A 17,618-nucleotide genomic window follows, 5' to 3' on the forward strand; every position below is an offset into this window, starting at 1 on the left:
GTTTTTTGTTTTTTTCTTGTCAGCCGATGAAACCTTGAAGTGGTATAAGTGCGGGTAAGGGAGTTTTTTGTTTGGTTGGCTTTGTTTTTGTTTTTGTTTTTGTTTGTTTGTTTTTTTGTTTGTTTCTTTCTTTTTGGTGGGGGTTGATTGCTGATGAAACCCTGAAGTGGCACGGAAATGACAAAGTCTCTCCAACCCCCCTTTTATTTTAACTTGGCACCGGCAGTGATAAAAGTTGCGTCCATCCCCCCCCCCCCCATCCCCTTACTTTAAAATTACAATGAAGTTGATTCAAGTCCAATTATGGCTGGCGCGATCGTGGATATGGCAGTCTAGTGTGATAGACCCAATCCAGTCCGTACTGCGTAGGTTGCAGGCTGGTAGATCTTTTTTCTCTGATTGCTGAGCTATGTTGCCAGAGATGGCATATGCTTTCTTGCATAATTTTAGACGTTTAACAGCATCTTGCATTATGCTATAGGCATAATTTTGTGCACTGTGGTAGGGTAAGCCTACTTCTTTTTGGTTGGTTTGTTAGTTTGTGAAATGATTTGACGAAATTGACAATAAAAAGTTGTAAGATCTGTTTTTTTTTTTTTTTTTGTTTTTGTTTTGTTTTTTTTGGCCGTTTGAGCGCCACAGTTCAGTTGGGACATAATTTCATGGCAGGCAATTTAGCAGAATTTTAGGCCGCTTCAAGCACAATCCCATTATTTTCGGTGGTCACGTTGTTGCTGACAGGAATCAGATTGGAGATCATCACGCGCCGATTCCACTCCTGCCCGTCAGGCCCTCGATCCTTTTCTTTTTTAATCGGTTTGTTCCATGCACACTTCCATGAAGGACGGTACATATCAGTCGATACATTACTGATTAATGACACATCCGGCCTGTCATGTATTTTCCACTCCAGCCATACATTGAACATTGTTGATTGTTGAAGTAGCATTTTGTCGGCACCTGCTTAGATACCATCACAAGCATGTTATATCGCGTATCGAGGTTGACAAGAGCGAGTCACAGTCTTCTTTCACTTTCCCTGCACAACAGAACTGCAGCCATTTTTGTGGTAGGTTTTTCAAACTTCCTTGCTCTTGATAAATGCTGATACTTTTGGGCTGTATAAAAGCCCGTAATGTACTGGAGTTTTCAGCCTCAGAAATGTTTAATGCATAGGTACCTACCGTACACGTGCCCATCGTTGATCGCGTGGTGAGATTATAGTACAATGGGTTCAAAGTCTACACAGCAATATTATACTGCAGTAAAGTGAACTGTTTGGGGTAAAATGCACACCCAGCTTGAAAATTCACTGTATTATGATTTTACCCATAGAATTTGAATAGAATGATTAGAAAACCCTTACTTGATAAAGGCTATCCGTTGATAGTGGTTTCTATATAGAAGGCACGGAGGGTGAAGCAGCTATATAAAGTGGACTATTAGATATCGACGTGCATGTATCTAATAATGGTCCATAGTCCAATTTGACCATGGTTTCGAATTGTAAAGTGAAGCACTGGAAGATATACATATAGAGCCTATACTGGTTTAGAAAACCATCACAGATGCAGCCTACTGGACCATATTGCACCATTAGAATATTACCACGAGAGTAATGGACAAAATACAGTAGAAACCAACAGAGAACAATAATTAAAGGAAGGGGCCAAGCTGTTAACCATTAAAAAGAAATACACTCCACTACGACTTCGACTCCATCGACTATAACCGGTGATGACTCAACGGCATTATGCAATAACTAATAGAGGGCTGAACGCTGGAATTAAACAAAAACCTAACTTGCTAACTTTAACACGAAAGGAAGATTGTTGCAGTGATTGACATTGGGGCATTTCGTATACCTGTATTGAGTCACGTTACATGAAAATGGTAACAGATCTGATCATAACTATATCCCTACAGTTTTCATAATTCCATTCTGAAAATCATGTGAAAATCAGCCTTACGTTAATGGGAGCTTTGAATAAAGCCATCGATGTTTTAGGGTGTGTTTTTTTTTTTGTGGGGGGTTCTTTCACAAACTATCTGATGCTCACTCAATTATGTATTTCCTTGCGTTCATAGGTTATATCGCATCCAGGAAAAAACGAGTTCTTCGAAAATGATGAGAGAGGAATTAACATCACAGGAAGCTTACACTTTCCTACGAGATGTCTTGGAGGTGGATACACCAGAAAGAAAAATGAAAGATGACCCAACGGGTCTTCTGCAAGAGATCGTGTCTTTATGGCATCAGCACATTCCATTCCAGACGATCACGAGTATTGCCACACCCCACGAGCAACGCCACGTCCCAACGATTGATGATATTAAGCGAACCATCTTTACCAAAGTTGGTGGATGCTGCTACGAAAACAACGTGGGTTGTTATTTGATTCTTCATGCTTTGGGCTTTAAAGTGGTCTTGGTAGCGAGTGACATTGGCTGGGAAAACAACCACGTTATTCCTGTAGTTGAAAACCTAACCTGCCAGGGCAGCAGGCATATTGTGGATGTAGGCACTGGTGGCTACCCGACTTTAATTCCAATTGCGCTCGATTTTAAGAAGACCTCGCCGGAATACCACCACTCGTATTTGAGGTACAAATTTGTGGTGGATTGTGACATCATAAGACGTTTGCATGATGTTGACAGTGATCCGGCAGGCGCGGCACGGTTCCCAGACTTCGTTGTTGATGGCTGGTACCCTTATATTATCATTCACCACTGTACAGCAGTTGACCTATCATTCTTTAAAGAGCCTATGAATAAAATCTACACCCAAGTTCTCCCCTCCCCACCCTTTTTGTCGAGCCCACGGTCTACAGCATTCCCCAACTGTCGCTTATTGTCCATCAAAGACACCACTTTGCTCCGAGAAGATGACGAGGGAAATGTGATAAAGACATACCTGAAATCTCCAGACGACGTCATTGCTGCCTATGCACGTTTCTTCCCGCAGATTCCAAAGGAGATGGTTGAAGCGGCGCTGAATGATGTCAATGTCAAATTGGACTTCAACAAGGAGTAGGCCTAAATAAAGTTAGCTGGATACATACTTGAAAGCATGCCTGTCTTACTCATGAATAGTGACGAGCTGAGTAGATTCTGCCGTCGTTGTAACAGCAGTAATGATTATGGTCTTGTCTTTTTTTTTCCACTATGTTCAATCTCATTGATGTATTATGTCGATTATGACACATGTAGTAGTATAATATAATTTGCCTCGAGAGTTTCTGGTTAAAACTGCATATGGGCAGAGGGTCTCCAAAATAGTACTATTCACTGAGGTTCTGCGCCCCACAGGGTGGACAGAAATTCTAGAGTTCCCGAGGGCTATAAAACAGGAAACTCGACACTATAATACATAGGCCATTGTAGGCAGTCAGTGGCGGATCCAGAGGGGGCGCACCGGGCGCGCTCCCCCTCTTTATTTTTGGCTAAAACAAAAGAAATAAAAAGAAAAATGGGGTGCGTGCGTCCCCCTTTAATTTCGCAATGGCGCTTCCCCTTCACGGAATTCCTGGATCCGCCCCTAGTCATGCTGGCAGTACATATTTGCTTGTATTTTGGATCAAAAATTCAAACAAAAGAAGGGGAAATGCGAGACGAGAAGTCGTGTGGTTGATGCGATGTTGTGGAGGGATCCTGCACTGACCGAACAAAGTAGCGTACGATGTCAGAATTGCTTTGCGATGTCATAATTGTTTGAAATTGTTACATTCCACAGAGTCACGGTAAGAAAGCAGTGCGCGATGTCAGAAATCCTTTGTGACTTTTCACAAGCAGTACACACACACAAAAAAAATACTCTGCCTTGAGAGTTTCTTGATTAACATTCTGACATAGTTGAAAATACACTCAGCAAAAAAAAAAAGTGAACACTTTTTCAAATTTATCTTTCTCATAGACTATCTGGCTAAAAATCATGTTTTATATACCATGGTAAAGATAATTTAATTAGCTATCAACCTTGTAGGTCAATGAAAATGTTAACTTTACGCAGTGAACACATTCGTTTTTCTCTTCGAAGACACAAAAGTAAAAATTGCAAAATGGACAAGTTGTTATTCAAGCGTATTTGCTCTTCCGTATAATAATGAAAACAAAAGACAAATTTAATACAAAAGAAATGCAAATTAATTTGCAAAAATCAACCTATGATCTCAATAATGTCTCTGTAACCCTCCAAAGATAAAGAAAGACAAAAAAAAATTAATGGAGGAAAATGAAAAATCTTCTGTCAAATCGGCAGTCAAAAGACATAAGAGAAAAATTATGGTAACAAAGAAAGTTAAATTTGAACCGTTATTCCAAATTAAGAAAATTTGAAATAATATTTGGATCTTGAATTTGTCTTGTGCATTCTTAAATTCCTTAATTAAAATGTAAAATGAAGAAATTCTGTCGATTTTATCACCTTTATGGCTTACTCCCTATGTCATTTAAAGTTTGAATTGATGGAAAATGCTTATGTTCCAACTTCAGTTTCCCCACTATGTCTCTTTTTCTTTTGTATACGGGCAACTCCTGTGAACCTCTGTGAACAGAACATGCATGAATCTTGTTACATTGCTAAGGGGTCTATTGTATTTACACATACCACTATTCTCTTTTATTTCCAATTCTTGACACGGTGGCCGACCGCGATCTTTATTTAAATGACCAGGGCCCTGTTTTATGAAGAGTTAAAATTGGTTATACATGTATAGTTGATTTCAACTGTAAGTCTATGGCAGCCTGTGTGGTAAGGAAATTTAAAATCGATTTTATCTTTTGATAAAACGGGGCCCAGATGTTTTATTGAACCACAATGAATTCTAGGGTTTTTTTTCTCTGTTTATGAAATGCGTACACTAGATTTGCATTGTTAAGCATTGACCACGTATACGGCTTGTCGCTTCTAAACATTGTCTGATAATTTGCCTATGTAATGTGTGTGATGTGTTTTAAACGTCCTTCAGGACGCTACCCCCACCTCCTTTCAAAGCTTTTTAAGGACAGACAAAAGCATCTGTTTACATGTATTTATCAATTTATCTTGATGTCTTTTTTGAAGGTGTCATGTGTCACCAGCCATTCTGATTTTTTCAGCCATTCAGCCTTTTGATTCTCTCGGTTCTTAAATCGATAGTCTTTGTTGCTGGTTTCTTTTTTGTGTGTGTTATTGTTGCTGTTGCTAAGGGCAACTCTCGTGAACTTCTGTTAACTGAACATGCACGACTCTGGGTACATCGCCAAAATCGTTTATTGAATTACACGTACCCCTGTTTTCTCCTTATTTTCAATTCTAAGATACGATCGATGACCGTGATCTGCATTTTAAAACCCAATGTTTCACTGAACCACATGAATACAATGTTCTCTTCTCTGTATATCAAATGTCTACTCTCGATTTGTATTGTTAAAGGACAAGTTCACCTTCATTAACATAAGGATTTGGAGAATGTAGCAATATTAGTAAAACACATCATTAAAAGTTTGAGGAAAATCGGACAATCCGTTCAAAAGTTATGAATTTTTGAAGATTTTTTGCAGTCACCGCTGGATGAAGAGACTACTGCAGTGTATGATGTCACATACGTACAACAATAAAGGAAAATATAAAGAGAATTTCACAAAACTTCATATTTTGAAAAAAAGATCACATTCCCTTGACTCGTTACTGACATATGTTATGGGTAATATTATTCCCATTGCCTTTAGAAAGAGGCAAGTCAAGTGCTCTTTTATTATGCGAAAAAAGTGAAAACATGTTGAATTTTCTTTACATTTACTTTATACTGTTGTACTCATATGACATCACGAGCCTTAGTAGTCTCCTCATCCAGCGGTTCCAACACAAAAGTTTTAAAAATTCATAACTTTTGCATCGATTGTCCAGTTTTCCTCAAACTTTCACTAATTTGTTCTACTAATATTGCTGCATTCTCTCAATCCTTATGTTAATGAAGGTGAACTTGTCCTTTAAGTATTGACCTAGTACAGCGTGTCATCTCTAAAACAAAGTTCGATTATTTGCTAATGTGTGTAATGTCCTCCTGGACGCTACCCCAATCCCGCTTTCCAAGCGGTTGAAGGGCGGGTCAAAGGCTTCTGTTCATATGTATCTATAAGTTTATTTCGGTACTCTTTTTGAAGGTGTCATTATAACTATGCGTCACCATGTAATTCAACTGTTTCGTTTCTCTCTCTCTCTCTCTCTCTCTCTCTCTCTTTCTTGTTGGATAGGTCAAGCCCTTGGGGTTGTTTTTCTGTCAGGGGTATTCTTCGTAAACATTTTCAAACTGTCATTCTATTATCTATGATTCCATCCAAAATATGTTTGTGTCTTCAAAACACTTGCCACTCTTTTATTTCAAGCAGTCATTCCCCTCTCCCTTTATATAGGGTGGTATGATAGTTCACGGGTCTTTCTTTTCCTACCAGCCTAATAACACACCGTGTAATCTCAGCCTCTTTATTTCTTACTGTTCTTTTTAATAATCGGGAATTCATTTGTTCGACGAAAGACAGGCCATGCCTTCCGCAATGCGTTTCTCTTTTTGTTAAACCCTCTCTCTTTCATGTCTTTATTGTATAAGTTGGAAAAAACTGAGCGATCGAAAAATAGATATACATCATACAAAAATACTTTGACAATGAAAAGATATTACTTCAAGCAATTCTGCAGATATAGGTTTGATATGAAAAATACCTGGAAAGTTTTAAAACAGGCCATGAATATTCCGAGTAAAAACTCTGACATTGATAAAATTAAAATGAATGATGAATTAATTGATTAATGATTCTCTTCATATTGCAAATATCTTTAATCCTATTTTTCAAGAATAGGTGAAAATTATGCTCAAACTATTGCTGCAACAGAAACTCATTTTACTGAATTTGTAGGCCAGCGCAACTCTGATTCCATATTTTTTACACCAATTAATAGATTTGAAATTATTGATATAGTTTCCTCTTTTGAGAACAAACGAAGTTCTGGTTATGATGAGATAGGTAATTTCCTCGATTGCTGATCCACTTGTTCATATATTTAATTTGTCAATCCTTAATGGTGTGTTTCCGGATAAAATGAAATTTGCTAAAGTGATACCAATATTTAAGAAAGGTGATAAACTTGTAGTCAGTAATTATCGCCCAATTTCATTATTGTCCTCACTGTCTAAGGTTTTAGAAAAACTTATTTATAAGAGAATGATCAATTTTTTGAAGGTACATGAAGTTTTTACGAACTCTCAGTTTGGTTTTCGTGAGAAACATAGTACTTCGCATGCTCTTTTACATTTCGTTGATAGAGTACTTCATGCCATTGATAATCATTCTCATTTAGTTAGTATTTTCTTGGACTTCTCCAAGGCCTTCGACACCATCAATCATGACATTGAATTATCGCATTATGGAGTACGTAGGAAGGCCTTGGAGTGGTTCAAGAGTTATTTAGTCGATAGAAAACAATTTGTTACAATTAAAAATTATGATACAGTTATCAGAGAAGTTAAATGTGGCGTCCCACAGGGTAGTCTTTTAGGGCCGTTATTGTTCATTATCTATATAAATGATTTTTGTCGTGTATCTGATGATCTCTCTTTTATTCATTTTGCAGATGATACCAACGTATTTTTTGCCCATAATATTGATTTTCTCGTTCACAAAATCAACATTGAATTGAATAAAGTGACAAATTGGGTCAGAGCTAATAAGTTATCACTTAATGCTCAAAAAACGAAATATATGATTTTTAGTAATACTGTTGATAGTTTAAACACAAATATAATTTTAGATGATTCTCATCTACAAAGAGTTTCAAATATTAAGCTTTTGGGGGTTATTGTAGACGACAAACTATCTTGGAAATCACATGTTCATAATGTTTGTAATATAATATCGCGTAATATAGGTGTTATTAATAGATTGAGATTTCATATTCCACATAAAACATTACTTATGTTATATTCGTCGTTAATATTGCCTCATTTGAATTATGGAGTTTTAGTTTGGGGCAACACGCATCAGAATTTACTTGAAAGAGTGTCCCTCTTGCAAAAGAAAGCCCTCCGCGTTATCTGCCATTCCTCTGTACGTTCTCATACAAACACGTTGTTTGCCTCTAACAAGCTTTTAAAAATTAAAGATCTGTTTTTGTATAATTTAGGCCAATTCATGTACAAGTGTTGTAACAATTTGCTTCCATCAATCTTTGATTCTATGTTCCTAAAAAACCAATCATTTCATGAATATCCCACTTGGCGTTCCAATGAATTTCATTTACCCCTTTTACGCACGATCCTTGCTAAAAATACACTAATTTATATAGGCCCAAATTATTGGAATTCCTTGAATCATTAAATAAAAAACGCCCTATCCATATATTCTTTTAAGAGGAGACTGAAGTCCTTTCTATTGCAGTCGTATCACTCTACAGTACTGAACTAGCTATTTGGCCTTCTTTCTCACTATACTGACTTACTCACTTTTTCTCCTCTATGAAGAATCAATTGTAATCTTTTGAATGTCTGCTGCCATCTACGCTATCGCCAAAAGAGTCAAAGACTTGAATTTCTGTCTTATTCCCACCGAACTAAGTTCGGTGCTTATTCCTGTTCATACGTCCCTTCATTTCCTTGCTTTTCTCCTTTCAGGCGTTACAATATCATTTTTTTTCTCCACAACTATCATCTGTTTCTCTTGACACGCTTCTGTCGAAGATCGCTGTCTCTGTTGTGCATTTTTGTTTGCTATTTTGTTTTCTGTTTGTTAGTCTTGTCCATTCCGTTTTGTCCCGTACAGCCTTTTCTTCATTAGTTGTTTTGTTGTCTAGTCTTGTTTCATGTTTGTTCGCGTCTGTTAGTCTTGTCCATCCCGTTTTGTCCTGTACAGCCTTTTCTCCAGCAGTTGTTTTGTTGTCTAGTCTTGTCCTATGTTGTTCACGTCTACATGAGTTAGTGTATTTATTTGTGAATCTAATTCTCAGTGGGCTTCCAGACTTTTTCCTCTTCTTTTTTCTTTTCTTCCTTTTGTATTTATGATGCTTCAATTAATCTTCCCATTGATGTTATTATTCCAGAGGGGCCCACATTCTACAAGCTCTGTCTCTTTAGTGGGTCTCTCCATTTTTCGCACTTTAAGCAAAGTTATACATGTACTTCATTTCGATCACTTCTGTTTCTTTTTTACTGCAATGTATAATTACTATAAGGTTCTCAATTGTTGTACATTCTTTTTGATACATAATGTTCTGTTTACCTTATTCTCTGTTGTCAAAAGAAGTGCAACTTATATGTTTTGTCGAAAAATGAAATAAACTTTGAAACTTGAAACTTGAAACTTGTTTTGATGTAAAGGGAAACGAGGGAAGCGAAACTTATTTCTGCTGTTTCATTCATGTCTCATATTGTGTTAAATTGGTCTTTTCTTATCATTGCTATCTTAGAGGGCATTTGCAAATGAATTTCAATATGTCCAATTCTGCAATTTTTACTTTTCTGCCTAGGATGACAAAAACGAATGTGTTCACTCATGCGTAAAATGTCCCTTTGTATAAATCTACCAGGTAGATAGCCAATTGAATAATCTTTTGATATGGTATAATGACACATTGAATTTTAGCATATCCTATAATAAATATTAACTGAAAAAGTGTTTACTTTCTTTTTTTGCTGAGTGTACGAGAAGCTCTAAAACCAATCACTACAGGATAAATTCTGTATTCAAAATATAACAATGGTTATGGTCATGTGGTCACCCACGGTGTAGCAAGTTTAATGTCCGTATTGTTCTCTGTGAAAGAGGATAATGCTCTTACAAGGGGGAGGGGGAGTTGGCCAGGGCACCCGTACGTGACGTCATGCGCGACACCGAAACTTAACAACTTTATAAACTTTCGACGGAATTTCTCCGCTGATGTACACATGTATTATACATTGTATATATCTTCTAATACACTTTGTATAGCTGTACTCCTTCAATCCAAATAAATATAATCAAGGTCGGCGCAAGGGGGGGGGGGCTTGGTTCCCCACTTTTTTGCATAATGCATATAGGGTATTGGCCTACATAGGTTTTAACCACTTGGTTTTTTGTTTTTTGTTTTTTGTTTTTTTCTTGTCAGCCGATGAAACCTTGAAGTGGTATAAGTGCGGGTAAGGGAGTTTTTTGTTTGGTTGGCTTTGTTTTTGTTTTTGTTTTTGTTTGTTTGTTTGTTTGTTTTTTTGTTTCTTTCTTTTTGGTGGGGGGTTGATTGCTGATGAAACCCGGAAGTGGCACGGAAATGACAAAGTCTCTCCCCCCCCCCCTTTTATTTTAACTTGGCACCGGCCGTGATAAAAGTTGCGTCCATCCCCCCCCCCCCCATCCCCTTACTTTAAAATTACAATGAAGTTGATTCAAGTCCAATTATGGCTGGCGCGATCGTGGATATGGCAGTCTAGTGTGATAGACCCAATCCATTCCGTACTGCGTAGGTTGCAGGCTGGTAGATCTTTTTTCTCTGATTGCTGAGCTATGTTGCCAGAGATGGCATATGCTTTCTTGCATAATTTTAGACGTTTAACAGCATCTTGCATTATGCTATAGGCATAATTTTGTGCACTGTGGTAGGGTAGGCCTACCTCTTTTTGGTTGGTTTGTTAGTTTGTGAAATGATTTGACGAAATTGACAATAAAAAGTTGTAAGATCTGTTTTTTGTTGTTTTTGTTTTGTTTTGCCGTTTGAGCGCCACAGTTCAGTTGGGACATAATTTCATGGCAGGCAATTTAGCAGAATTTTAGGCCGCTTCAAGCACAATCCCATTATTTTCGGTGGTCACGTTGTTGCTGACAGGAATCAGATTGGAGATCGTCACGCGCCGATTCCACTCCTGCCCGTCAGGCCCTCGATCCTTGTTTTTTAATCGGTTTGTTCCATGCGAACTTCCATGAAGGACGGTACATGATCTTATCAGTCGATACATTACTGATTGCTGAATGACACATGGCCGGCCTGTCATGTATTTTCCACTCCAGCCATACATTGAACATTGTTGACTGTTGAAATAGCATTTTGTCGGCACAGTGCTTATACCATCACAAGCATGTTATATCGCGTATCGAGGTTGACAAGAGCGAGTCACAGTCTTCTTCACTTTCCCTGCACAACAGAACTGCAGCCATTTTCGTGGTAGGTTTTCCAAACTTCCTTGCTCTTGATAAATGCTGATACTTTTGGGCTGTATAAAAGCCCGTAATGTACTGGAGTTCTCAGCCTCAGAAATGTTTAATGCATAGGTACCTACCGTACACGACGCGCCCATCGTTGATCGCGTGGTGACATGGGTTCAAAGTCTACAAAGCAATATTATATACTGCACTAAAGTGAACTGTTTGGGGTAAATAATGCACACCCAGCTTGAAAATTCACTGCATTATACGATTTTACCCATAGAATTTGAATGGAATGATTAGAAAACCCTTACTTGATAAAGGCTATCCGTTGATAGTGGTTTCTATATAGAAGGCACGGAGGGTGAAGCAGTGGACTATTAGATACAGTCTATTAATAGAACGTATCTAATAATGGTCCATAGTCCAATTTGACCATGGTTTCGAATTGTAAAGTGAAGCACTGGAAGATATACAGATAGATCCTATACTGGTTTAGAAAACCATTACAGATGCAGCCTACTAGACCATATTGCACCATTAGAATATTACCATGAGAGTAATGGACAAAATACAGTAGAAACCAACAGAGAACAGAATAGGTAAAGGAAGGGGCCAAGCTGTTAACCACTAAAAAGAAATACACTCCACTGCGACTTCGACTCCATCGACTATAACCGGTGATGACTCAACGGCATTATGCAATAACTAATAGAGGGCTGAACGCTGGAATTAAACAAAAACCTAACTTGCTAACTTTAACACGAAAGGAAGATTGTTGCAGTGATTGACATTGGGGCATTTCGTATACCTGTATTGAGTCACGTTACATGAAAATGGTAACAGATCTGATCATAACTATATCCCTACAGTTTTCATAATTCCATTCTGAAAATCATGTGAAAATCAGCCTTACGTTAATGGGAGATTTGGATAAAGCCATTGATGTTCTAGGATGTGTTTTTATGTGTGTGTGTGGGGGGGGGGTTCTTTCACAAATTATCTGATGCTCACTCTATTATGTATTTCCTTGCGTTCATAGGTTATATCGCATCCAGGAAAAAACTAATTCTTCGAAAATGATGAGAGAGGAATTAACATCACAGGAAGCTTACACTTTCCTACGAGATGTCTTGGAGGTGGATACACCAGAAAGAAAAATGAAAGATGACCCAACGGGTCTTCTGCAAGAGATCGTGTCTTTATGGCATCAGCACATTCCATTCCAGACGATCACGAGTATTGCCACACCCCACGAGCAGCGCCACGTCCCAACGATTGATGATATTAAGCGCAGAATCTTTACCAAAGTAGGTGGATGCTGTTACGAAAACAACGTGGGTTGTTACATGATTCTTCATGCTTTGGGTTTTAACGTGATATTGGTAGCGAGCGACATTGGTTCGGCAAATGACCATGTCATTTCAGTGGTTGAAAACCTCACCCACCAAGGCAGCAGGTACTTGGTGGATGTAGGTACTGGGTACCCGACTTTCCTTCCAATTGCACTCGATTTCCAAACTACTTCACCGGAATACCACCACTCGTACTTGAGGTACAAATTTGTCGTGGATGGTGACATCATAAGACGCTTGCACAAGGCTGATACTGATCCGGCAGGCGCGGCACGGTGCCGAGACTTAGTTGTGGATGGCTGGTATCCTTTTATCGTCATTCACCACAAAACGCCAGTTGAACTTTCCGTTTTTAAAGAACCAATGAATAAAATTTACACCCAAGTTTTTCCCTCCTCATCCTTTCTGACGAGCCCTCGATCTACAGCATTCCCCAACGGTCGTTTCTTGGCCATCAAAGACACCACCTTGCTCCAAGAGAATGATGAAGGAAAAGTAATAAAGACCTATCTTAAATCTTGGGACGAACTTTTTGCTGCCTATTCTCGCTTCTTCCCGCAAATGCCAAAGGAGATGGTTCAAGCGGCGCTGAATGATGTCAATGTCAAATTGGACTTTAATAAATAGTAATGAAACTGCAAACGTGTGTCAAAGTTTGCATGTACTCTTATTTACGAGTTAATAAGACTTCAACACTGTATCCACATAAGAATTCTGCCCTTCTTGTAAATATGACGGTATTAGTAACTGCAAAAACGAAAGATTGAACTTTATCGCCATGAATATACCGATGCATTGTCACATGCAGTATGTCATAAAGATGTTTCAGGTCATGCCGAAAGTGTGAGATGTTACCTGCCCGTAGAATAAAAACTATAGAAATATTGTGAGAGACGGGGAATTCGTGTCTTGAAAATATTGTTCAACTCTTTTGTAGTTTAATGTAAGGGACATTCATTTCTTTTTATTATTATCATTTGTTACATTCTTCGACGTATGCATGTTTCCACTTCATAATTATATAGTCATCCTTTAGAACCATAGATTTCATGTGAGAATTCTCTTTACCTTCTGGGAGTCTACGCCCTGCAAGCAATACTTATATGTATAATGTGTATTCTTCATATTTCACCTATATTTCTCTCTTTTTGTTGTATTCGACAATTTACATATCTAATTTCTTGTTATGTTTATGGTTTACTTGTAAAACGTGGTACGTGGGATTAACAAAAGAGGCACTATCGAGAAAAGTGTAACCTAGAGGATTATCATTCACATTCAGAAATAAATAGGACAGTAAAAGGCGACAAAATGTATTCTTAGATTATGTGGTTTTATGCCACGAAAAATCAATGTCATATTGTGAAGTAGGTGTCGATCACAATGAACTTTTTTTTTGGTACTGTGGTCTATTCGCGCCACTAAAATCTTTGAATTTGAAGTTTTGGTGCCCCCCCCCCCCCCCACACACACACACACACACACATAAATGTTGGTTCCAAGTAAAAGGAAACATGAGATATCAATTTTGTATCTTTATTTTGTGCATAGGCCTTCGTTACAACTATATAATGCACTGCATCTCCGTAATAACGAACACGGTTATGACGAAATTTCCGATGTAAGGAAAGAAAGCAGGGCCAAAAGTTGTCATCTAGATTCTTTATACTTTTAATTTGTTTGAGATGTAACGAAATTTCGATACATTGTATAACACGTAGAAGGAACTAAAACTGCCGGTCCGGAGGAATTCGTTGACGGGTAAGTTGCCTGATACACTCTAAATCTGTTTGTTTGTTTTTTTCTCTTACGTAGTATTTCATTTTTAATCACGGTTCAAATGCCTCCCTCCCGTATAAGTTTCAACAATTCAGTAAAAAAGAATTATTAATACAGGCCTATGGTATGTTATATACGCTTTCATATTTTTGCCGATTAATGTATTGAGTAAAAACTGACATTGATTTAATGAAAATATTTCTATGCCAGATAATTGTCAATATATGAGACGGGGAATATAAGCACCCCATAGAGCTTTGTACACAACCTATACATGTTACAATATGTATACATATAAGAACAAGTTTAAATTTTTGATATTGTCAAGAATTTAAACGATAAAAAAAGTTCAGGATATTGATGGAATTACAAATTTTCTTTTTAAAAATGTTTTGAATCAAATCATTTCTCCTTTAACGTACATTTTTAATCAATCTTTATTTAATGGTAAAGTCCCCAATAAAATGAAAGTTGCAAAAGTTGTCCCTATCTTTAAGAAGGGACAGAAAGATTTGGTGAATAATTACCGACCAATTTCCTTATTGACTTCAATCTCTAAATTCCTTGAAAGGTTAGTTTACACGCGATTGTTGAAATTTCTCACAAATCATAATATTTTATCAGATTCTCAGTTTGGTTTCAGAAAACATTGTAACACAACCCATGCTTAACTTACTTTTATAGACAAGGTAGCTCATGCTATAGATAATTTTGAGCATACAATTGGAGTTTTTCTTGATTTTTCTAAAGCTTTCGATACGATAGATAACGAAATTTTATTTTCTAAACTGTGTCATTATGGAATTCGCGGGACACCTCTCGAATGGTTTAAGAGTTACTTAACCGATAGAAAGCAATTTGTTAACATTAACGGCTATGATTCGCAGTTAAAACTTATTTCATGTGGAGTCCCACAGGGCTCCCTCTTGGGCCCACTTTTATTTATCTTATACATAAACGACCTTCAAAAATCATCGCCAATTTTATCATTTATTTGTTTTGCTGATGACACAAGTTTGTTTTGTTCTCATCGAGACCCCAATACATTAATTGATATGATGAATACTGAGCTTAGGTCTGTGCAATCCTGGATTTATGCAAACAAATTATCCCTAAATATAGAAAAAACTTATTATATGGTATTCAGTAATTCTTTGAATGTTGTTCCACATGAGATCAAAATAAAAGATATATGTTTAACGCAGGTCAATAACGCAAAGTTTTTAGGGCTTTGGATTGACCGAGAATTATCCGGGAAAACTCATATTAACTTTGTAAGTAAAGTTTTGTCCAGAAATATTGGAATTTTAAATAAACTTAAACATTTGTTCCCTGTTTATATTTTGCAGAGTATATATTCTTCTTTAATATCTCCACACTTTAATTATGGAATTTTGGCGTGGGGAAATGCAATTAATTTAGTATTAGATTCCCTTTTTCGTATTCAAAGCGTGCAATAAGAATTATAAACCACGCCGGATATTTTGCTCATACCAACTGTTTTTTTCATCAAAACAGAATTCTGAAAATTCCAGACCTATTTTGTTATAATCTTGGAATTTTCATGTATAAACTAACAACTAATGAATTACCATCTGTTTTTATCCACATGTTCAAAAGAAATGCTCTATTCATTGCTATACCCCACTCGTCAGAGTGACGCTTATCACCTCCCCGTACTCGCACTATTTTTGCAAAGAAAACAATTATGTTTACTGGACCCAGATACTGGAATGACCTCCCTCAAGATATTACTTCTTCCTTATCTTTACTCACCTTCAAACGCAAACTAAAACGGCTATTACTTAGTGGATACACACTACCCGGCTCTTAGCAACATTTTTTTTAATACCCCCAGTCTTTTGTCTTTGTCCGCAGCTCCAAGTTATTTAACGATACCGTTATAGCACTTTTTTTTTGTAAACACGGCGAAATATGTACAGTCTCGTTTAAGCGATACTAAAGTATTCATGTGGTTCGATAGTTCGTTCTTAATACTGATTTTGCACTGGTACAATTCAAGTTGGTCGAGATAAACATGTCCGTTCTCCGTATAATTTCACGCCTATAAATTCGGGAACCTACAGTTTTTACAAGCATCATTGCTTTTATGTAGGCCCCATCATATTTCTGACATTGAGTTGTGATATCCTCAGATGATAATGACCATTTATATTTGTGTGTAATGTTTGTTTGTCTTTTTTTTTTCAAACATAAGATATGGTTGTATATATTTTGTACTTTTGTTTTATTGTCAATCATTTTGTAATCCCATCACTGAGAAAGTGGAAATATGAAATAAACTTGAAACTTGAAACTTGAAGTCAATCTTCAATTGCCAAGAATTTCCAAAAAGCTACCAACTTCAAATTATATATGCAAACGAAATTTTTATAGCGTTTCTACTATATAACTGATCTGCATTTATAGAGTGTAAATCCAGATTGTATTATTATGCATAAAAACAATGAAATGAATTAATGATGCGATATGATACAATACGACCTTATCGTCTTTTAAAAAAAAAAAACACACAAAAAAAACCGTATTTATGTAAGCTTGCAACTGGTGAAATCGGAGCTAAATCAGCTGAACATGACTATAATATTATACTGACAATATTTCCAGGGCGCAAAGTCCAGCGGCAATTCGGTGCTTCACAGACCTTTGCACTTGTGTTTTCAGCGCTGCTTCAAGTTTTACCGACAGCCATGTGGAAAACTTTGGTCATTGGTTGAACCGTTTTGGACGTTTAGATTTGTTATTGAATTGTGATTTTCAAGTGTATAATGTTACGTTTTTTTTTTTTGTTTTTTTTTTGGGGGGGGGGTAAAAACATGCCTCCGTTTTATATTGAAATGATGCGCACTTGTTCCTTGATAGACAAAGAGATATTGGGAAAGAAGCCCCCTGCGGAAAAGAACGTTTCATGGCACAACCAAAATACTGTTTTCAAAAAGAAGCCTCTGCTTTACAAAGAATTGTTTGAGAGTGTTACTAGCCGATTAGAAGACAACTTATTGGGAGGGAGATACAAAACGGTGGAAGAACTCGTGTCATTGTTGAAATTTAGAAATAGTAAAAGAAGGGCAATTTTTTATTATTCGAAACTGCGGGAGGCTATACCGAAAATCTGGTTGACTCAAACATCTATTGACACAAAGCAGGACATTTCATCAATATGTACCCTACATTTAGAAATTGGGAGAAATGCAAAGATATAACGTGATGTAACATTGAAGTATTTTTATAATCAATAAAGCAAGAAGGAGTATATACCAGGTATTGTTGTTGTTTTTTTCTGGGGAAAGCGTATCGGGGATGAAGATAATTCAGAATGTT

General features: G+C 37.0%; 2 protein-coding genes across 2 annotated transcripts; both read left to right on the top strand.

Annotated features, from left to right (window-relative positions):
* The first annotated feature begins 2,125 nt into the window (after positions 1 to 2,125).
* Positions 2,126 to 3,034, top strand: LOC140243729 (uncharacterized). The gene has a single exon (XM_072323393.1). It carries the CDS (start codon positions 2,126 to 2,128, stop codon positions 3,032 to 3,034), a length of 909 nt encoding a protein of 302 aa, XP_072179494.1.
* A 9,187-nt stretch (positions 3,035 to 12,221) lies between these two features.
* Positions 12,222 to 13,215, top strand: LOC140243364 (uncharacterized). Its single transcript, XM_072323040.1, has one exon. It carries the CDS (start codon positions 12,222 to 12,224, stop codon positions 13,122 to 13,124), a length of 903 nt encoding a protein of 300 aa, XP_072179141.1. The 3' UTR covers positions 13,125 to 13,215.
* The last annotated feature ends 4,403 nt before the right edge of the window (positions 13,216 to 17,618 follow it).

The sequence above is a fragment of the Diadema setosum genome, chromosome 20 (genome assembly GCF_964275005.1).
Source record: "Diadema setosum chromosome 20, eeDiaSeto1, whole genome shotgun sequence".
NCBI lineage: Eukaryota > Metazoa > Echinodermata > Echinoidea > Diadematoida > Diadematidae > Diadema > Diadema setosum.